General features: G+C 31.2%; 1 protein-coding gene across 1 annotated transcript in view; it reads right to left on the reverse strand.

Annotated features, from left to right (window-relative positions):
* The window catches only part of LOC101888412 (semaphorin-1A), a 620253-nt gene that overhangs the window by 15796 nt on the left and 579812 nt on the right, over window positions 1-24645 (reverse strand). The window contains 8 exon segments of the mRNA XM_059128225.1: window positions 9349-9402; window positions 9460-9703; window positions 9773-9980; window positions 13183-13311; window positions 14967-15109; window positions 19197-19308; window positions 19430-19573; window positions 19696-19778. Of these exon segments, the coding sequence (XP_058984208.1) occupies window positions 9349-9402; window positions 9460-9703; window positions 9773-9980; window positions 13183-13311; window positions 14967-15109; window positions 19197-19308; window positions 19430-19573; window positions 19696-19778 (1117 nt within the window).

Genomic DNA, 24645 nt, shown 5'->3' on the forward strand with positions numbered 1-24645 from the left:
GCCCTGATTTGGCAAACCTGTATGTGCTTCATAAGACTTGGATAAAGTTCAAAGAGGGATAAAAGCGGCCCACTCCTTCTGGTGAGTTGCCTAAACTTAAACATTTAAAAAAGTGTCTATCATAAAAAGTGAAAAAATAATACAAATTGTTTCAAATATCGCCCACCGTAGTATTTGTATATGACTTAGCTCATGAATAAAAATTTTTTTCGCCCAAAATTATTAAATTTTACAAATAAGCAATATTAAAGTTGATATAAGTATTAGATTGGCTCTTAATATGGGATCATCCCATACTCACAAGAAGTGAAATATTGCAACGTTATGCTTATATTACTCCTATATCTCCGAACTAAAAAATGGATCAAAGAAAACTTTGTAAAATTTAAAATTAGAACCCAATGTCCATCTATAACTATTCTAACTTTTTTTAAAGTATTAATTTAAGGTTTTGAACAAACTCCCAAAAGTTTATACTTTTTGGGGTGCCAGGTCATGAGCATAGACTAGTAAATGCCCGTATGCCGAAAAATAATTTTATAATAAGTGAATTTATGTGTAATTATTTACCTCAACTATTGGAGTGAATCCAAATAGAACTTAATAAGAGAACGCTATTTCTTAAAATCTATTTATAAAGGGAACGACAATTTTTTAATAAAAACCACATTCAGTCACATGTATATCCGCTAAAATCAAGCTTAGATCACGAATTAATCCGATTGCTCTGATGGGTAAAATGGTCCTATATTATCTATTTTCTTTGAAGGAATTTGAAGGCCAATATTTGTAAAAAAATCGAAAGTAAATGTCTCCGATAAATACGATAAAATGCATACGTATTTGGAAAGTTATATTGTTTTTTAAATGAGCACATAAGTATTTTTCTTATATTTGTATTTTTCATCATTTGTAAAATATGACTATATTTCATAGTCATCATAATACCGAAATGGAAAATTATAGATCTTCCATTCAGTACTTTTCGTACCGGTACGAATTTTAAATAAACTTCCTTATCTAAAAAGTAAATTCTCAATTCTATTACCAAAATTTTTATTTTCAGCTCTATTCCTGCACTCCTACCTGCCCATTTTCCAACCCATAGCTACCTTCAAAATTCAAATTTTTTCCGCTCTATTCCTATACTTATAATATGTTATGTACATTTAATACTTCTGAATTCCGAGATTCACATTCTTACTCACAGTGATTCCTATATCAATATTCAAAATGTTGATTGAACACTTCATAATCACAGTGATTCTAATACCAAAAGTCATAATTCCAGTTCTTTTCCTACACTATTTATCAAAATTTTAACGATTTGGTACTTTTCCTACACTTATTGCGCATCTTTCTATACTAAATTTCAACATTCAGCTTGTATATTTTTACCCAAAACGGAATTGCATTACAGTTCTTACACTTTGTCCACAATTTCAAAACTACATTCTCATATCAAGACTATTTCCCAAATTTTAGTGAGTTTGGTACACTTATTATTCGACTTTCAAAAAACCCGTTGGTTTGTCTATCCTACACAACATCAAAAGGTCCTTATTCCTAATTTCAGATTTGAAACTCCATACCTTTTGAAAATACCAAATTTAATACCATTTTGCGCTTTTCGGATTTTTTAGTATATAATTCCAAATGCACCTCCATATATCAACCCTACCACAAAAAAAGTGATCTTAATACTAAATTTTTAGTTTTAAGCTCCATTTCTACCTAATGCTACTTTTTAGATTTCAAGAATATGCATCAGTACCATTTAGTACAATTCTTGCACTTGGTGCACACTTCCAAAATCATTTCCTTATATCAACCCTTCTTCTCCAACTAAATTTGGTACAAGAATTTGGTATACACCAAGATTTCACATAATATGATAAAGGTACCAAATCTAGTGCATTTTGATTGTTTTCAGCACACGATTAGTACAAAAGAAATTTTGGTACATCCATCCTACAACCCATCGCTGACCCTCGTTCCAAATTTCCTTTTCCTTGAACCCATGAAATGGATTCAATTTTTGGTACCTTACATTTATATTTCGAATTTCCAACAAAAACCCAACCTGATCTTACCCTTACACCACATTGACCTATGGCAAAATTTCAAGATTCTATCAGCCATTTCGCCTGGGTGTTGATAAATCCTTAAAATCCTTAAAATTGAAAAGAACAATGATTATCACCAAACAAGAAGCAGAAATACAAAAATGTATTCCAAGAAAATATAAAGTACATCCGGTCGAATATATTGTAAAACAAGTAAAAAACATTAAGTTCGGCCGGGCCAAACTTTTACTACCCTCGACCTTTGGGTAAAGGAAACATTTGAACCCACTATGGCCCACAAATACCATTTTTTAGACATATTCGTCGGAAAATGTAGCAACAATTATCAAAATACCGAATATCGGGAGGTACCGTTATATGGGGACTATACCAAAACGTGGACCGATATCAATCACTCTCGTAAATCCCTAAAATTGAAAAGAACAATGATTATCACCAAACAAGAAGCAGAAATACAAAAATATATGCCAAGAAAATATAAAGTACATCCGGTCGAATATATTGTAAAACAAGTAAAAAACATTAAGTTCGGCCGGGCCAAACTTTTACTACCCTCGACCTTTGGGTAAAAGAAACATTTGAACCCATTATGACCACAAATACCATTTTTAGACATATTCGTCGGTAAATGTGGCAAAAATTATCAATATACCGAATATCGGGAGGTACCGTTATATGGGGACTATACCAAAACGTGGACCGTTATATCTCATTTTCATATCAACCATCGTAGAACAATACAGGTAGACTCATCGACGCAGCTGATGAGACAATGAACTGTCAACCCAATTTTGGAATTAGAATTTTAATTGAAAAAATATTTAAATTTTTAAAAATATATTTCTCAACAACCTCTGATAGTAGTTGTATAAGAAAACATATAAAAATATACTATATATTATATAAATATATTATATATATATAATATATTTTTGAAAAATCATTTTAAATAATCCTGAAATATCAATGTTCCGAAGCGTTGATGCATCTACCTGTATTCTTCTACCATGATACCAACCACCGTAGACACAATGCAAATTGTTCTGCTAAATGTTGATGCTCTACGCCAGACAATGTTGGCTGTATCGTGATTTCTACAGACAGACAGACGGACATTGTTAAATCGACTTAGAATTGTATGCTGATTATGAATATATATACTTTATTGGGTCTACGACGAATGTTTAGGGATGTTACAAACGGAATGACAAAGTTAATATACCATCCTTTCCAAGGTGGAGGGTATAAAAAGCCTTAAAAAGTTTAAAACTATTTTCGGGTAAAGAATAAAAAGTCCACATTTTTTGTAAACAAACTGGGATTTTTTCTTGGACACCGTTTGAAATTCTTTTTTTTTTCCATTTTCGGCTGAATTTACTCCGATTGCAAAATTTGCAAACTTTTTAAGAGATAATAATTTCCAAGAGATTTAAGAGATGTATGTATCTAAGAGACGTATTCGAATATTAAAGTTGTATATAATGTCTATAAAAACGTTACTGAGTATTGCATAAGTTACAAAAACTAAAAACTACTATTTACGCTAGTCATTTACGAAACAACATGCATGGAAAAAGGGTCTCTCCGAATTTTTAAGTGTTGGGATAGTCAGGAATAAATTGTGTGAAAAAAAAACGTTATTTATAACGTTTTTAAAAACGTATATTTCGAAAATGTGATAGTTTTAACCAATATGGAAATTTTAATAACAATGTATACGTAGACCAATGTGTACTGCAGATAATGATGAAATCTATGTTTTTATATATTTATCAAGCCTACCTAAGAAGAAAGTCAATAAATAGGAGAATGTAGAGTATTGGGGATGCGGGATGGCTGATTGTTTTTTTATAAGTTTTGTTTGTGTGTAACATTTTTGATAGAGAAATCAAACACCCATTTTTATTTTGGCAAAGCATTGAAACTTAAAAGTTACCAGTATCGCCATTTCGTTTTGTGTTACAAAAGCCAAAGAAGAACTTTAGTCAAATAAAGAAAGAGAAATACAAAATGGAATGCATAGGAAGTTGATGTTTAAACTAGAAAAACATAATTTAGCTATGAGTGTGCAAAAATGCTGAACAATTGGTTTTGAGTTTAAAGCCAATATTTGTTTTTTTTTTGTTTATTATTTACAAAACGGAAACTTTTCAATGTATTCTTTTTTTATTATTATCTAAGCAATAAAAGTTAAGCAAAAATTTGATATAAATAAAACATTTTCAAACAAACTCTTTTGCATTTTCTTTTCTTCGATTTTATAAACGATTAAAACCATAATGAATTATTAATTATAACAATAACTGAAACAAAAAAGGTTGAAGCCAGAAACAAAAACAACTTTTATTTACCATATTTTGGGTAATTAATCCCTGACTGGTTTCAGCCGCCCCACTCCCGTCTCAAAGGTAAACCTAATGGGGAAGAGAAAGGAAAACAGGTAAGAAAAAAGTAGAAGATAGTATAGAGTTGTTGTTGTTCTGCTTCGTATGCTATCGTGTGTGTAACCAAAAACAATTAGGAAAAATAAAACAATAATAATTAAAAATTAATTTTGACAAAACAAATGAAAACGCTTTTTTGAATTATTAAAATTTCTCACTGACTCTCTTTTTTTGCATTCGATTGGTGTATTTTATGGTTATCTCGTGAAAACAATACTTGTTGTTAATAAAAGAATATATTTGAATTTCAGAAGAATAGGAGAAAATTTATTTACATAGGTTTTTTACAGTTTCTTTTTTTATTCGTTTTGGAAACCAGTCCCACATAAACACACAAATATATACAATTTACACATAAGATAATTATTAGCACATTGCGTACATTAGATTAACCCACCTCCTTGCAAATATACTATACTCAAACATTGATTCCAAATTAGCGAAACAGTTTCCCTTTTCTTAGCGGTGAAAAAAAAAAAAGAATTTTGTTGAAGAGATATACAGGGTGAGATGAAAAAACTTCAATCAACTTCAGACTGTTGTCATTTCTAAGTCACTCCTCCGACAGCTCTTAAAATTATTCCAGAGACAGCTCATTATATTGTTTACAAGCGTACAAAGCCATTTGGTGAGAATTTTCCAGAAAAAATGTTATTGGTGATGGAATTCAAGCGTGATAGTGTGATTTCTTTATATTTGGCTGGAAAACCACAAGTGGCTATCGTTAGAGCAATCCAGCATTTAAATGTGAATAAATCTTTTGTGTTTCGTACCATCGCTCATTACCGTGATACTGGTATCGTAGTCCGACGTCAAGGAAGTGGACGGAAGAAAACAGCAACATCAGCAGGAATTGTTCGAAAAGTAAAGAAGCGATTTGATCGAAACCCGCGTCACAGTGGCCGAAAAATGGCTCGTGAGCTGAACATATCGCAATATTCCATTCGGCAAATATTGAAAAATGAGCCATTGAAATTCTAAAAAGTGCAAGAACTTACACCGCAACAGAAAGAAAATAGACTCAAAAGAGCTAAAGAGTCGCTTCGCTTGGCCGAAAGTGGTGAACTGTCGAATTTGGTTTTTTTGATAAGAAAACATTCGTTGTCCAGCAGTTTGTAAACAAATAAAATGATCGTGTTTATCTGCCAAATAGGTCAGTAAAAATTATGGCGTTTTACTTTGTTGTAGTTTTTTTTATCTCACCCTGTATACACCTTAAGCTTTTTCAAAATTGTGACCGTTTGTTGAGTCAGAACTTGAAGAAGCAATAGATATAGGATATATCCTTACACCAGATATATTACAAAATTTTTTGGGTTTGGGACATTTGTGAAGAAGACACCAGAAGATGTGGATCGACATATAGCATTTTTAAATAAATAAAAGAATAAAAGAAATATTGGAATGTGCGAAGTTTGAACAAATTTAACTGATTTCTCAATTATAACATATACGAGTATTGCTCTTTTTCAAATTGTTGAATTTTCGTTAAAGAGACTTAAATAGAGAGATTCTCACTCTTGATGTAATTTTGTTAAAAATATTATAATGTCCAAGGTTTGATGAAATCTGTGAACAAGTTGTTGCAGAAGGAGTGGGTCGATATTGTTGACTTTCGCACAAAACCTCAATCTGACAAAAATATTAAAATTTTAAAAAATGCAATTAAAACTATTATTTCAAAATGGTTTTGAGGATACCTGCAAGAGGAGTGCCCCAATATGATCCGTCAACTATCTAGATCTCGTTTTGACAGAAAATTGGAATGTTCAAAATTTGATGGAAGTCGTCAATTTAGTCATGATTATTCAAAATGTAGACCTTTTATGGAAATCCATAAGGAGTGGCTCTATATTGCCAATTTTCATAACTCAAGTTAACTTTGAACAAAATCGGAATCTTCCTTCATTTATTTCCGATCAAATATTTCGTCATTTTTGACTAAGCCATATAACTAAAAAAATTAAACCGCTATGTAATGAAAGACTTTATTATGGAATGGTTGAATTTTGCTTCAATTCATCATTTTACAGAAGCTGGTGCAATATTGCGCCTTATTTTGCTATAATACTGGTAGATGATTGTCATCCGGCATTTTCAGTCGAAAGTTTCTTTGAAAGCTTGAAAGTCTCTATTTTTATATGTGTAAGCCTAAGAAAAGATGTTTATAATTCGTTCCCCTATAATATGGGATATACAACTGTTTTTACGTGCGAAGGTTCGCCGAAAACAGAAGATTATTTATTATTTATGTAAAATATGTGACTCATCGTCGAAAATATTTTAGATATGAAGATAATGTTTTATTGTTGCATAATAGTAAGGCTTAATTCCATTATTGTTGTTTTTATAAAAACAAAATTTTTTATTAGTGGAGAAAGAATGTAACTGATAATGTGTACCAGTGAGTAAGTCAGAGAATACCGAGGTTTCGAAAGATATAATGTTTAAAAAAATGACATATTCGATTTTGTAAATGAGTCTAATTCTATTCTCTATGGTTTTGCAATGGCCCAACTTGAGTTATTGACAATTTGGCAAATAATTTATGTGATTCAAATATAACACTCTTAGCTAGAGATGCAAATTCTCAGTAAATCAATTACCAAATATATTTTCCCAACTCGCTCCCATATATTGGTCTTTTGAGTTATCAAACAACATCCAGCAATAGCACTAAATTTTAAGCACTTGGAAAATGTAGAATTATTAATTATCCAAAAATCATATTTTGTGCGGAAGTCAGATAGTCTTTCTTCATATGAAAAAGATAATTGTTAAAACTCAAAACAAAACCCTCTATAATATTGATTGCGCCATTCAGTCCAATAGGGGTGATCTTAGCATAAAAGACATGAAGAAGCCTAGTCAACCAAACAAGTTTAAAGATGATGATTCGAAAGTTTTATTCCACGTATATTTTTGTCAAACAAAGGAGACTTAGCAGGATGTGCCGAATAACCCCTTAAAAGGTAATATAAACAAACTACCTTCTGTATAACCAGTTGTTACTTCTGGAAAGATACAAAGCAAACACACTTATTTTCCCATTACCAAGTAATGAGTAATGTCGGCTGACAGAATGCGCGTCCGACTACAAAACAGAAAGTTTTGAGTTCGAAACTAAGCGTCGATAAACTTACTTACTTTACACATAATAAAATACAATGACCTGTTAATAAAGATATAAGGTTTTAAACAGTCCATAATGTTTGTAGCTGTGACGCTGTGTGTGTTGTATTTATGTACTAATCACAAGGGTGTGGGCGTAATACCAGCAGCGGACAAAGAAAAAAGGGATAGTTGTAAAATGTGGAACATTTATTCTAAAAATAAAACAAATGTGTTTTTCTACTTATTGTTAAATTTTGATGGCCAACAATTAATTACTATATTTCGGGCAACATGCCCTCATATAAATAATAAGTTAGTAGGTTGATTCGTAAATAGTTACGACTTCCAATAAAATTGATTTGGAAACCTATTATTTGAAATTGATTTTTTTGCTAATAGTATATCAGCAGCGCTGCTCAAGAAAAATATCTCTTTCCAGTCAAATTTCTCTTTGCTGAATTAAATCAAGAACTAAACAGTGTTAAGTCATTATTTCTACAAATATTTTTTAATGATTTGCTTTATAAACTATTTTGGCAGACATTCATGTTTAAAAACAATTAAACGGAATTTTAAATTATAAAGAAAAACATAATTTTAATTTTCTCTTAAATTTTCTCAAAATCATGTTCTAGAACACGGTTTTGAGCAGGGCTGATATCAGACATAACATTGGAAAAGAGACTGTTACATTTTGCTCTCTTTGTAATAACAAAGACATTTAAACAACCAAATAGAAAAGAGAGAGAGAGAGAAGTTGAAAGAAGAACGCAAATCTCATCACTTCTCTGTAATTCCTCAAAAGAAAATGATTATTTTTTATCAAAAATGAATACAGTTATAAATTAACAACTGATTGAAAGAAAATGAAAACTGGAGAGAGTTGTAGAAGAGGATTTAGTATGAAAGTCTTCTTCAGAATACTTTTCATAGTTTTGATGCGTTAATCTTGCAGTTGAAACTCAAACTTTCATTCGTATTGTATGATGTATGTTCCAGTGAGAAACTCCATGTAGGGACACATGACAAAATTAATTTATTTAAGGATCCAAAAGTTTGTGAACTTTCTGGCGAGGAACCACAATTTATTGCGAAATGAAAACATCATTATTTGCTAAAATATGCTACAAAACATCACTCATGATTGTTAATTAAAAACTGCTGAATTAGCGAAAAACAACTTAATTCTATTCGGTTAGTAAATGAAAAGCATAATTTGGAGCTTTAGTGTAAAGAAAGTGGTAGGCGATAGCACAACAAATAATAGAGAGATAGAAGAAAGATTTATTCTTGAATACCACTAAAATAAATAAATTTTGTTAGCCCTTGTTCGCAAAGAAATTAGTAGACTTCATGCTGAGTATTTTTAAAATTCTACACATTAAACATTTATAATTATTATTATTTTTTGTTTGTAGTTGTTAGTTTTATGTTAAGACAATTATACGTGAATATGACATCAAACAATTCTAGCTACAAATTGACACATGACTTATGTTTAAAAAATAATACACCAATCGACGACAAAGATCAGGCTTAAGTAATTAGTTATTAAAAAAACGAAACAAATGAAAGTAATTTATTTAAATAATAATTTTGTATATTTGTAGTTATATTAAAAAAAATATATAAAAATACACCTAGTGACGACATCATGACAATGTAATAAAACTCGATTGTGATTGTATTTAAATAAAACTCACCTTCTTGACACTGCGAGTGGTGGAAAAGCCATCACCACGGCGATAGTTATCACCCTAAACGAGCAAAATAATGATTAGAATGGTTGCAAGTGTCAGAACTTCTTGACTTACCATTACTTGATGAGATCTTAAAGTACCAAAATTATCACGACAACGATATGATTGTTGGGTATTATAACCATCTGGCTGGAATTGGAAGAACGTTTCTGAGTTGGGTCCATGATGGGGTGGCATGGGTTTGCGTAAAGTACTCTTGGGCGAATGCATTTTTGGTGGTGGTTGTGGCAACAAAACCGGTTCAGCGTAGGTTACCTCTTCAACTTGGGGTAACAGCTTCGGTTCGGCTTGTATTCTACTAAAGCGACAAAAACAGATAAAGTTCCGTTAAATGGATGTGTCGAAGATTTGAAGCACTAATTCTTACCTGTTAACATTTTGTCTTTGCTCAAAGTATTCATATTCTGTGTCAGGATACGGTAGATTGTCATCTTCATCCTTGTGACAGCGACGACCGCAGAAATAGCCTGTAAAGAAGCCAACTAACAGCGAGAATATGGAACCCGCTAAAACAGCCATCACCAATGTTTCCACCGTATACTGGGCATTTATGATATCTGGAGAAATGTGGGGACCTTTTTCGATTAGTTTCACAATACAGGTGGCAAGTTCGTGCCATTATGGCAATGATGTTGTCAATGTTTGCGTGTGTGTGTGTGTGTGTCATGTTGTGTTTTTGAGGTTGGGAATATTGGCCAATCATTTCGTGGGGGTGTAAGATGCATATTGGTAATATGTGTGTATCGTGTATTTGTATTAGTTTGTTTTAATTTGTGCCACAAAAACAGTTCCCCGATATTTGAGGATGGTGGTAGACAGCAACAGCAATAACATCAAACATCGAAGAACCCAATAACACACAGACATATATAAGAGGAAATCCAATCAAATTAAATTGTAGTCCATGTGAATAGATAGATATATATGGGTATATATGTAAAGGTATGTGGATATTGTGTATGGAATACATGATTATGCATGTGTTCGAAAGGATGCATACAGGACACAGATATAATAGCATTTGATTGATTTTTTGTTGGATTTTTGTTTTTGTTTCGTTTGATAACATTTATAACATTATACAACAACATGTAAAAAAGACGAAAAAAAGAACAAAGAGAAACATTAAAAAAATACAACGTGATTAAAATTTTATATTCGATTGAAATATTTTCTAAAATAAAAAGTTTATATAAATAATACATACACGTGCAATAATTGCAGCGAAATAAAATTTTAAAATATAATAAACATTTCGATGACATTTTTGAAGACAGCATTGAAAATGTTTTGACGGCTGTTCATTTTTAAAATGGGAGACATAATTGCCTTAATATCCAAATTTTAACTACATTTTCCGTTTAACAAGATTTTCTTAAAACAACGACCTAGTAAAACATGTAATTTTAGACCATTAAAAAGACTTTGAATTTTTATTATGTAGTCATAGACAATCCGTGGATGGTTATCCAGGAATTCCTAAGTAACGCGGCGAATTATTAACGCCCCTAAAAGAGACTACCTAATTAAGGTATTTTGTAAATCCATAATCTTAAAGGTTTTGTGAAGCTGCATTCTAAGGCGGTTTGTGAATTCACAATTTTTTTGAGAGAGGTGAACTGAATAATTATATGGGCTTTCAGATGGTCTGTTAACTCGCAAAACAATCATTATATTATCATTGATAAGCTTAATTTTCCTGCCGTTTAGACCGAAGCTAAGAAACCTCATTTGTGGGTTAATACTCGATTGGGGGATCTTTTCGACATGTCCCACATAAATATCTACGTCCTTCTCGGGATTACACCTTAGAACGATTGAAGAGGCCGCAATGACTGCAAATACAGATAGATTTAGAGTCGAAATTTACAATTACCATCCACCATTTGAAAAGTAACAATTTTGAAAATATATTCATATTTGTAGACATTTTGTTGAATAGATCTTGTAATACTATATTTTGGAAGTTGACTTTATATAGATCTTTAGGTATATATACAGGGTAAGATCAAAAAACTGCAATCAACTTCAGACTGCTGTCATTTCTAAGCCACTCGCCCGGGAGATGTTAAAATTATTCCAGTGACAGCTCATTATATGATTTACAAGCGCACAAAAGCATTTTGGTGAGAATTTTCCAGGAAAAAAGTTATTCGTGATGAAATTCAAGCGTGATAGCTCGAAGTAAAGCCATTAGAATTCCAAAAAGTGCAAGAACTTACACCGCAACAGAATGAAAATAGACTCAAAAGAGGTAAGGAGTTGCTTCGGTTGGCCGAAAGTGGTGAATTGCTGAATTTGGTTTTCTCCGATGAGAAAACATTCGTTGTCCAGCAGTTTGTGAACAAACAAAATTAACGTGTTTACTTGACAAGGAGGTCAGCTGAAAATGTGCACCTTCGGTTGGCCACCAGAACTCAAGCTCCAGCTATGGTGATGGTGTGGACCGCCATAACAGCCGATGGTCGCTCTCCGCTCGTATTAATCGTGGCATCATAATAAATGCCGAATATTATCGCGAAAATATTCTGGAGTGTGTATTAAAGCCTTGGGCACACAAACATTTTGACCGCATACCTTGGACATTCCAAGAGTACTCAGCACCATCGCACTCAGCACCCGCCACCCAAGAATGGTTACAAAATGAGATTCCTCGCTTAATTTCCAGCGACAAAATCTCCGGATACCAATCCGTTGGATTATATTGTGTCTGGAGTATTTTGGAAAGCAAGGTTGGCACTAAAAATACCAAAGTGTCGATCACCCCAAGCAAGCGCTTCGCCGGAAATGGGCCAAAATACCGCAGATCAAGATTCGGGCAGCGTGTGACGGTTTCATTCGCCGTTTGAAGGCCATAATTCGTGCCAAAGGTGACAAATTCGAACAAATCTAAACTTCTTCTAAAATTTGATGCTATTTCCGACATTTTTTGCTTTCATTTAATAATATTTAAAAACAAATTTAAAAATGATGGTGTTTGACGTTGTTGCAGTTTCTTTATCTCACCCTGTTTATTGTGAACTCCAAACTCCAACGTTGAAACAATGGCTAAGCAATTCGAAATTCCTAATATATAGGGAGGGTCCGTTATATGGGAAAAGTTCTTGAAAGGACTATGACTAAAACCTTCAATCTGGCGGTACCGTTATATGGGGGCTATGCGAAAGCGTGCCCCAGCATGGACCTATTTTCAATGCCAAAGATTCTACATTTGATAAAAATTTAATCAACTTACTTCATTCACCGTCATAAATGGCTAAATTGACTTAGAATTTTATGCTGATCAAGGGTGTATATACTTTGTGGGGTTTAAATGGTATTTTCGAGGAGTTACAATCGGAATGACGAACCATAATATGGTGAAGATGTATAAAAACATGTCATTCAAGGGTAAATCCGAAGATAGTCCCCGGCTGTCATACTGGAGTCCAAGACTAAAAAGACAGCGAAACCTGATAAAAAAAATCAGATTCGACTGCGACCTTTATAAGATTATAATCCAAAAAGTCCGTGGAACCTAGTACGACTTGGATATTTTTCGATTCTTCATCTATGCTATAGATAGTTAACGATTTAATAGGCAATGCTTATTGCGATCTTCACGTTCTTATAAGTAGGAAAATCTCTCAAAGCAACATAAATATAAACATAAAACAAATAGGCATGCAATTAACATAAGAAAATGCTTTCAACACTGAACGAAAATTAAAATATGTAATATTTATATTTAAACAACACTTAAAACATTCAAATTGCACAGAGATATTTAATACATACCCTCGAAATTTTTGTCCTGCAAATTGATTACTTCATGATCTTTGCTTTGGCGGCGTTGATCCAATAAGCCCATATCATCTCGATAGCCTTTTTGTTCGCCAACATTGGCGTCTTTTGAATTTATTTTACCTAGAAAAGTAATAGTTATAAAATTTCAAAAATATTATAATGTCATGTATAAGGTGAGTGATATGGTTCGTATGGGAAAATCATGTTCTTCGATGGTATACTACAATCTACATACTGGCTATGTAGATGATATGTCATTTCTACTACCTTGTAATGAGGAAAGTATGTAATGTAGGTACTTAAATTGATGGCCGTAACAAAAAAGAAACAATTACGTTATATTTTTGCTGAATTAAAAATATAAACCCGTTTTATTTCCAAAAATCTACATATATTCCACTGAAACTATCAACCCTATATATTTTCATTTCCTTGGCATCCTCGTTTGGGTTTAATGTTCAAAATGGCTATCACATATTAAGGCTAATATTTTATCCCAGACACATTTCTAATGTTGACATCCATTTATATCCCTGCTCTCTTAGACTTTGCAAAAGATAATCTTTTAAATTACCTTAATTTCTCAAAAGATGCAACCAAGTGTGTAATATTTTTCTGCAAGCCATATGTTGCAAAACTCATTCATCTACCTTCATTGTTTTTGTTAGCAGACCACACCAGACCAGACCGAGCGAAACGAATTTTTTGTTTTTTTTCCTATAACGAAACGAGATTTTTATCTTGAACTTTTCAACTTAACCCCTGTGTCGGCATTTAAGAGACATTTGTGTCTCTTGTGCCCGCTCTGGCCACGTTCTCCTTCTCCATCGGTATGATAATACATAGCGATAGCCAAAAATTGAATTACATTAATAATACATGTGGAGTACAAATCTTGTTAAAGGACAAAAATGTGAGTCGGTGGAGTCGTGAAAAGAAGGATAGGTTCGCAGGAAGATAGCTGAGATATTAAACACAAAAGTGTCCAGAAAAAAATCAACAACAAGTAAAACGTTGCTGGTGATGTGAGAGTTTCGAACAGACAACAAGAATGGCTCATGTGAGGCAGTGGCCCAAGCCGAGACACCAGCAATACTACCAAAACAAATTGCAATTTTCACTTTTGGCAATAATCCAAATCTCCAATTACACATGAAATTTTTATTACAACAATGTAACCAAAATGCAACATCGCATACCCGGACACACAGATGTATGTGTGTCCGGGTGATACATTTGTAAACGCAGATCTTTCTCACAAATTAGTGACTGTGTGTGTGTGTGTGAAGGAGAACAACATAGCAAAGATAGCAATTTACAATATCTTCGTTTTGTTTTTGTTTGAAATGCATGCTGCTGGTGTCGGTGTTGGTGACGACGATGGTGATGGTGATGATGATGAGGACAGCAGTGAATGCTGGCTATACTGGAAAACACCATCGGAATGATGTATATAACAAGGAGTACAAACAAATATACTGGGAGCCTGCAGTAAAGGTTTGTTGTTTCTTTTTTTAAATAGCCATAGCATTTGCCTGCAACATATGCATCAATGTGCAGATATTTGCAAAGCAACAATAACAATAATACTAACAAATTCAACCAAAGGTTAACAACATTTGTACACACCATCGACTAGTACACAGTTTACAATAATCATATTTATCCTTGGTACATGTGTTTAAAATGTTAAAACGCCACCACCACCCACCCCTACAATTATTTTCAATGCTGGAAATGATGATTTTGGAGTATAAATGTTGTTTGATACCAACCTGAGGGGCATGCAGCATGTTGACCAGTTGTGACATTTTGATAATAATAGTTCTCCTCAAGCCATCGTGGTGCACCATGGGAACGACATTTGCCAGCAATTTTATCCCAGGCACAGTATGGATCTTGTAGAGCCACGCATTCGCTGTATTGGACGAGAGAGAAAGAGAGAGGGAGAAAAGAAAGTAAGTGGAATTAAAAATATACAATACAGATATTTTTTAAGAAATATATAATATATAAAAAAGTCTTGCCCATTAATTACGATAATTAGCCATCCATAATCCGTCGTTTGAAAAAGGGCGAGTAAGGAAGCACGACCGCTTCGTTAGGGTGTTATTTCAATTCTGAATTTTATTTAATTTTATTTTTTTAAGTGCTACAAAAACTATTCTAACTTAATCCAATGTTATAAAATTTAATAGGGAACATCACATGGCTACCTGTCCCTTCATTCAAGTGGTCTTGTCTCATAACTGGCGCATCGATATTGTGTGTTTAGATCATGATCTTTATTATCTTACACATTATCGTATGGAACTGAATTGTACACAGAATCAGATCAGTTTGAAATGTTCATTTTTAATTTTTCCAGAGCCTCACCCACACTCAAAAGTATGTACAAAGTATTTAGTACACAGTGAATAGATATGACAGGTAGAATCAACAGAATGTGCACATTGAGAAGTTTCGAAAAAATTTCGAAAGTAACATAGGCTATATACATTTTTGAAATTCCACTTGGAAGTGGAGATATAGCATCAGAATCGTAGGTACCCCCAAAAATTTAGATTTTGTATGCACATATCTGTTGATCGATTACAGATACAGTCTCCAAATTTGGAATGCGTAACGGAATTTGGAAAAAAAATAAATTTGCCAAATTATATTCAAATCGGTTCAGATTTGGATATAGCTCCCAAATATATTTTCGCCGATTTCAAGCATTTGATGCACCAAACACGCCATGTATCTCTAATTTCAATAAAATTTGGAATGTGTAGCGGAAATTAAAACGAATATACATTTGTCAAATTATATTGAAATCGGTTAAGATTTGGATATAGCTCCCATATATATCTTCAACCGATTTCGTTTATTTGATGCACCAAACACGATATGTATGTTCGATTCCAATTAAATTGGGACTGTGTGACGGGATTTTAATTAGAAAATAAATTAGTCAAATTATATTAAAATCGGCTCAGATTTGGAGATAGCTCCCATATATATTTTCCGCCGATGTCACATATTTGATGCACAAAACACGATACGTATTTTCGATTCCAATGAAATTCGCCATGAGTGACTAAATTTGGTACAACAAGTAAAAAAACAATAAGTTCGGCCGGGCCAAACTTTTAATACCCTCCACCCTAGGGTAAAAGAACATTAGAAGAAATGTGGCAAAAAACATTAAAATGCCGAATATCGGGAGGTACCGTTATATAGGGGCTACACCAACACGTGCACCTATAATTACAATGTTTCGCCACACGAACTAGGACCCATTATGACCCACAAATACCAACTTTTACACAAATCAGTGAAAAAATGTGGCATAAATCATCAAAATACCGAATATCGGGAGGTACCGTTATATGGGGACTATACCAGAACGTGGACCTATACATGGAATGTTTTGCCACACGCTCAGGGACCCGTTGTGACCTACAAATACCAATTTTCAGACAAATCCGTGAAAAAATGTGGCATAAATCATCAAAATACCGAATATCGGTAAGTACCGTTATATGGGGGCTATACCAAAACGTGGACCTATACATGCAATGTTTTGCCACACGCTCAGGGACCCGTCATGACCTACAAATACCAATTTTCAGATAAATCCGTGAAAAAATGTGGCATAAATCATCAAAATACCGAATATTGGGAGGTACCGTTATATGGGGACTATACCAGAACGTGGACCGATATATCTCATTTTCAATACCAACCATCCTAGGGACAATACACACACTTGTGCCAAATTTCAAAGGTCTACATCAAATAATGTGGGCTCTATCGTGATTTCAACAGACAGACAGACAGACGGACAGACAGACAGACAGACAGACGGACAGACAGACAGACGGACATCGCTAAATCGTCTTAGAATTTTATGCTGATTATGAATATATATACTTTATGGGGTCTACGACGAATATTTAGAGGTGTTACAAACGGAATGACAAAGTTAATATACCCTCCTACCCATGGTGGAGGGTATAAAAATAAATTTGACAAATTATTTTCAAATTCGCTCAGATTTGATTATAGCTCCCATACATATATATTTCGGCCGACTTCATACATGTTATGCACCAAACACGATATATATGACCGATTCTGAAATTCAGAATGTGTGGCGGAATTTGGTTATAATAATAAATGTGATAAATTAATTGGAAATTATTTAAGATTTGGATATAGCTCACGTATATATATTCTCGGCCGATTTCACATATTTGACGCACCAATTTCAATGAAATATGAAAGTTGCGGCGGAATTTGGTGTAAAAGTAATTCTTTTAAAATTATATTTAAATCGGATCAGATTGGGATATGATTTTAATAGGAACCATTGACCCACAACATCTTAGGCTAAAACTAAGAAACAACGCAACAATTAATTTAAAATACGCTTATTACGGGGAAGTATGTTGCTACCTCGAATTCACTAATTGCTATAAAAATGCCACTCAACTCAAAAAATTGCAGTTTCCTGCACATTGCAGTGTCCTTCAAATTGCAGTTTGGTATTTGCTATAAAATAAATAAATCCAAAGGACTAAGCCTTCGTGTATGCATGTCATGTTACTGCTTTTCTAATGGTTTTGTTTATTAACGCATTAAAGCAGTGAATTTTTTTTTTTTTTAATTTTTAAATTTGTTTTTTTTTTATCCAACATATATTCGTTAATAAAATTTTGAATGCATATTAAATCAAAAGGGGCAGCGAAGCGCACCGGGTTCAGCTAGTTGTAGTATAAATTTGGTAGTCTCTGCATATTCCAGCCATTTAAGCTGATATCTTGTACGGTATATCATTGTTATGAAGTGAATATTACGGATGTGGAGGACTTAAATATGAAATCGGATAAAACATATATAGCTATATATAAATCTGATCAGATTTTGACCAAATTTAACATACATATTTATAGACAAAGTTCGATCGTATATACTATAAACCTGAAATTGGACGAATATATATATGGGAACTACATCTAAATCTAGACCGATTATCATAATTATTTCAATAGCGTTCGTCCTTTGGCCAAACCAATGATGTGTGCAAAAATTCATCACAATCAAACAATACGACCTGCTTTTTGCTTGCAAATATGCATGGACAGACGGACGGAAAAGTCGAAAAGTCGATTCAGAATGTAATTCTATGAAGATCATCAAAAAAGTCTTTTGCGTCTATCATATTTCCTTTTGCATTTTACAAACAAATTACATAAAAATTACATTAAAAATAGGATTAATTACGGAAAATGGCAACTTCCTTTTTAAGAAATTTACAAAAAAGGCTTTTTATTAAAAAAAAAAAAAAAAAAATAAAGTGTGTAGGCATGCCGTAGATTTTTCGTCATTTCAACATAGTCAGGCTTTGTTTCAGTATGGTTTTTATAAAATTATTATTGATAATATTGGAGTTTTAGTTTTATTATCAAATCACAACAATATTTATGAAATTGATGATGTTTAATAATGTAGCTGGTAAAATTGATCTCTAAGCCACTGTGGGTCGGAGCCGAGGAAACTGACAGGAATACAAATTGTCATTGAGCGCCGCCAAGGTACTATCAAATACCAGATTTAGAAATATAGTGACTAAAAATATAAAAAGATGCCTTAGGGCGAAAGAAAAAGCCCAAAAAATCTTTTCTATCAATATTTTTCGACCAAATATTTTATAATAAATCCAACATATTTACAGACTACCACATGTTATGGACTGAATTGCATTTTTCAAATTTGCAACGTGCTCGACGATGGAAGCTATAATATGAATGCAAATATATTTTCATCCCATGACTATCACATATAAGAGCTCAAATATCATGCATAGACAAAAAATACTGAAATAAAACTGAGCAATGTGGCACTGGCAGAACATTTCGCGAATAATAAATGTTTGCCCATGTTTTTTTGTTGTTCTTTGTTCGAAAACAAAAAATAAGAAAAAAATAGAAACGACAAAATCACGAAGCGAAACTCACCTGCAACTGGTGATTTTATCGTTGTGACAACGATGCAATTGTATGGCAATAACCTGACTATCAGTGACAATGATTAATTTGCCGTCATCATAGCTGCCATCTTTGGGTTGATCTGAAAGTATTTACATTGAATACAATTTTAGAATTGTTCATTTTTCTACATGTGTCAGTCCTAATCGGATGACACTGGTATACGGGGAGAACAGTTAACGATCCAGTGGGTGTTTACATACCATATTGCATTGTGCGCACAATTTTTAAATTACGTATTGGTTCACTTTTTGGTAGAACATCGATTTCTTCTATTACCACTGAAGTTACTTTTTTCTCGGAGTCTGCGGAATCGGCATTTACAGATTTTATAATTTTACCATGATCTGTGGTGAAAGAAGAAGAAATATTGTGTTATCGTAGATATATGTGTGGCGTATGCGAAACATTTTCAATATTCATGTTACTCATTCGATCCGAACTACTGATAGGAACTGAGTTCATTTACCTGTTCCGACAAATATCACATCATAAGTTTTGCCACCCGGCGTTTTGATTTGTGGATCCACTGCAATTTGTGTGAAACGATATCTGAAAATATAATGTATACAGAATTAGCAATAATTTAGATAATTGTTTAGAAGACAAATTGTTGGTGAAAAAAACTATTTGAAGTAACAACTACCTTACTAATTGAGAAAAATTGGATGAAGTAAAACCCAATCTTAATTCTTCAACCATGGAATAGGAACAGTTTGACTGACGCCAATAAACGGCGATAGTCATAATAATCGACCAAAACCAAATGTTGTTTTTTATTCCCAACACCGAAGTCTACTAAGGTTTTCTTAGACGTTTTTGACATGTTAATCGACCATTTGATTAACAGTATTTAACACGAATTTGTTTTCGTTTTTTTTTTTTAAATTCGCTCCTACTAATTTTGGCTTGCTTCGACTGAAAGTTGAACCGTATAGTACCGTCACTGTGATGGGGTTAAGGATGTGTTAAATTCGGAAAAAATTCGTATCGAAAAGTCAATCTTGCAAGGTTTATACATCTAGAAAATCTAAACGGAAGCAAAGTTACTTTTCCGTACATATCAAGAATCTGCCAAATTCGACTTCAAGATATTTTACAAACAGCAATTGATTATTGGGAAGTCAAATTAATGGAAGGACATCTTCGAATTCTCTGTCACAAGATGTTGATTTTTACATTCAGAATTATCAATACTAGGTTGTCTATCGAAAGAATGTCAGTCGCGACTAGATTTTATTTTTTAAAAAGCCTCATGACCAATTCAAAATATATGGAGTACATCTTCTGCGCTCTCCATCAAACAGTTCAAGCTTAGACTGATACTGATTTCTTAATGTGACACTACAGAATTTTATCAACATTTCTGTATAGTGCATGATATGACTTCGATAGGAATTATATAAAAAATATTTATTTGAGCAATAAGTATACCGGACGGAGTTTCGGTTGAATATGCAAAAATCTATTCAATTTGGGATGTATTACACATATATGACCGTAAAGTCGGATGAAGATGTATATCGAGACTATATAAAAATCTGAACCGATCTCAATAAAATTTGGCAGAGGCAATTTTTGAGCAGTATCTGTTGCCCGGTAACTATATCTATAAAAGAGGAAAATGTTTGTACGTTTGTTTGTTTGTTTGTAATTAATGGACTCGAAAACCGCTGAACAGATTTTCCTGAAAATTTCCATATATATTTTTGAAATTCCACTCGGGACTGGAGATAAAGCTTCAGAATCGGAGGTACCTCCCAAAAATTTGGATTTTATATGCACATATCTATTGATCGATTTGATTAGAAAATATATTTTATTATATATATTATATTATATTATATTATATTATATTATATTATATTATATTATATATATTATATTATATTATATTATATATATTATATTATATATATTATATTATATTATATTATATTATATATATATTATATATATTATTATATTATATTATATTATATTATATTATATTATATTATATTATATTATATTATATTATATTATATTAATTATATTATATTATATTATATTATATTATATATATTATATTCTATTATATTATATTATATTATATATATTATATTATATTATATTATATTATATTATATTATATTATATTATATTATATTATATATATTATATTATATTATATATATTATATTATATTATATTATATTATATTATATTATATTATATTATATTATATTATATTATATTATATTATATTATATTATATATATTATATATATTATATTATATTATATTATATTATATATATTATATTATATTATATTATATATATTATATATATATATATTATATTATTATATTATATTATATTATATTATATTATATTATATTATATTATATTATATTATATTATATTATATTATATTATATTATATTATATTATATTATATTATATTATATTATATTATATTATATTATATTATATTATATTATATATATATTATATTATATTATATTATATTATATTATATTATATTATATTATATTATATTATATTATATTATATTATATTATATTATATTATATTATATTATATTATATTATATTATATTATATTATATTATATTATATTATATTATATATATTATATTATATTATATTATATTATATTATATTATATTATATTATATTATATTATATTATATTATATTATATTATATTATATTATATATATATTATATTATATTATATTATATTATATTATATTATATTATATTATATTATATTATATTATATTATATTATATTATATTATATTATATTATATTATATTATATTATATTATATTATATTATATTATATTATATTATATTATATTATATTATATTATATTATTATATTATATTATATTATATTATATTATATTATATTATTATATTAATTATATTATATTATATTATATTATATATATTATATTATATTATATTATATTATATTATATTATATTATATTATTATATTATATTATATTATATTATATTATATTATATTATATTATATTATATTATATTATATTATATTATATTATATTATATTATATATATTATATTATATTATATATATTATATTATATATATATTATATTATATTATATTATATTATATTATATTATATTATATTATATTATATTATATTATATTATATTATATTATATTATTATATTATATTATATTATATTATATTATATTATATTATTATATTTAATTTTTTATGGAAATCGGTTCAGATTTGGATATAGCTCTAATATATATTTTCGCCCGATTTCATGTATTTGATGCATTAAAAACGCTGTGTATGTTCGATTTCTATGAAATTTGAAATTTGTGACGGGATTTGATCAGAAAATAAATTTGTTAAATTATATTGAAATCGGTTCAGATTTGGATATAGCTCCCATATATATTTTCGTCTGATTTCATATATTTGATGCACCAAACACGATACGTATGTATCGGTATTTGGTAATTTGGTACAAATATAAATTTGCCAAATTATATTGAAATCGGTTGAGGTTTGGATACATCTCCCATATATATATTTTTTGGTTCACGTATTTTATGCACCAAACACGGTATGTACCTCCAAGGCCTTTGCAATGGTATAAGGCTAACAGTAAACAAGTAAAAAAGCGTTCCACCATTTGGAACGAATTTAACAATTTTCAAAGAAATGAAATCCGTTAAAAATGGTTTTAAAATCTTAAAAAAAACGAATGTATACGAAGACGTGGAGCTGCACAGACAATCTTTTGTCATAGGCTTTAGTATGTATTTCGAACTTGAAATACCAAATTTGAACCAATTCCGGTGAATAATGTCTCTAAAATTATCAAAGTACCGACTATCGGGAGGTACCGTTATATGGGGGCTGTACCAAACGTGAACCTACATGGTCCATTTTCAATACCAAATGTCCTGCAGACATAATATACATTTGAGTAAAATTTTCTCAACCTACTTTATTTCGTTCGGAAGACGGATGGACATCGCTAAATCAACATAGAATTTTATGCTGATCAAGAATATATATACTTTGTGGGGTCTAAAATGTATATTTCAAGGTGTTACAAACGGAATGACAAACTTTATATACCCTCCATACTACACAAAAATTTAATTGAGGGTATGATTATTACTGGAAAGTATGTTTCTACCTCGAATTCTCTAACTTCAAAAGATTGCAGTTTCCAGCAACCTTGGCATTTGCTATGAAATTAATAAATCTGAAGGACAATCCCTTCGTGTATGCGGACTAAATTTAGCATGTTCCTGCTTTTCTCAAGCTTTTTTCCTGGCATGTTCACGCGTTGAAAGACCGAGCTATTTGTTTGGTAACGCATTAAAGTATTACAATAATAACGTTTTGGCCTGGCCATTTTGCAACAACATAATAATGTTTTTAAAATATTTGAATTTGTTTTATTTATATTTTTAACCAACAAATATTCATAGATAAAATGATTAATGCATATAAAAGCGAAAGGAGTAGCGAAGCGCGCTGGGTCCAGCTAGTTCAATATAATTGTTGTGGAGTGCACATTACGCATGTGCGTGGCTGAAACCCCCAAATCGGATGAAACATATATATGAGAGCTATAGCTATATCTGAACCGATTTTCTCCAAATTATTATTGTGGAGTGCATATTACGCATGTGAGGGGCCAAATCGGATGAAACATATATATGGGAGCTATAGCTATAACTAAACCAAACTCAGAAAGTGATTCTATGAAGATCCTGAAAAGTAACTATGTGTCTATTTCGCGTCCTTCCATATTTCTTGCAGCCTCTGGGTGGAGTTTCGAATCTTCTTATTAAGATGCTCTAAGAAAAAACTCACATCATTTTACAAAAATAGAATTTGCCCTTACTTCTTAAATTGATAAAAATTCTGTAATGTTTTCAATACTTTCTATTAAAAAAATCTTAAACTTGTCTGTTTTATAAAAAAAGAAAAAATCCCAAGCAAACCATGCATCACCAGGAAAAGTTTCTGTCATGGGATAGTTGTCATTTGGTTTAAGTTTTAACCTCATTTGCAGTTCTGATGTACACGATGTCCTTTACGTGTTAAAATTTTATGAATTTTTCCATTTCAAGTTCTGGCCATAGCCTGCTGTTCTAGACAGTTACGGTTGATAGTTTGGAAGTTTGTTTTCGTTGCATTCATTTTTTCTTTCACTTCCAAAAAAAGTTATGCGTATATAATTGTGGGTTAATGTCCGTTGCTACTGTTTCAGGTTCCGGATAGTTTTAACGTAAAGTAACCGAAGGGTGTGAGTAAGCGGGTAAATGCAATGGGAAATGGTGTAATGACCATAAGAAAAAAGTCTGTCTGTCTGCCTGGCTGGCTGCCCTTTGTGTTGTAATG

The sequence above is a fragment of the Musca domestica genome, unplaced genomic scaffold (assembly GCF_030504385.1).
Source record: "Musca domestica strain aabys unplaced genomic scaffold, Musca_domestica.polishedcontigs.V.1.1 5, whole genome shotgun sequence".
NCBI classification, from domain to species: domain Eukaryota; kingdom Metazoa; phylum Arthropoda; class Insecta; order Diptera; family Muscidae; genus Musca; species Musca domestica.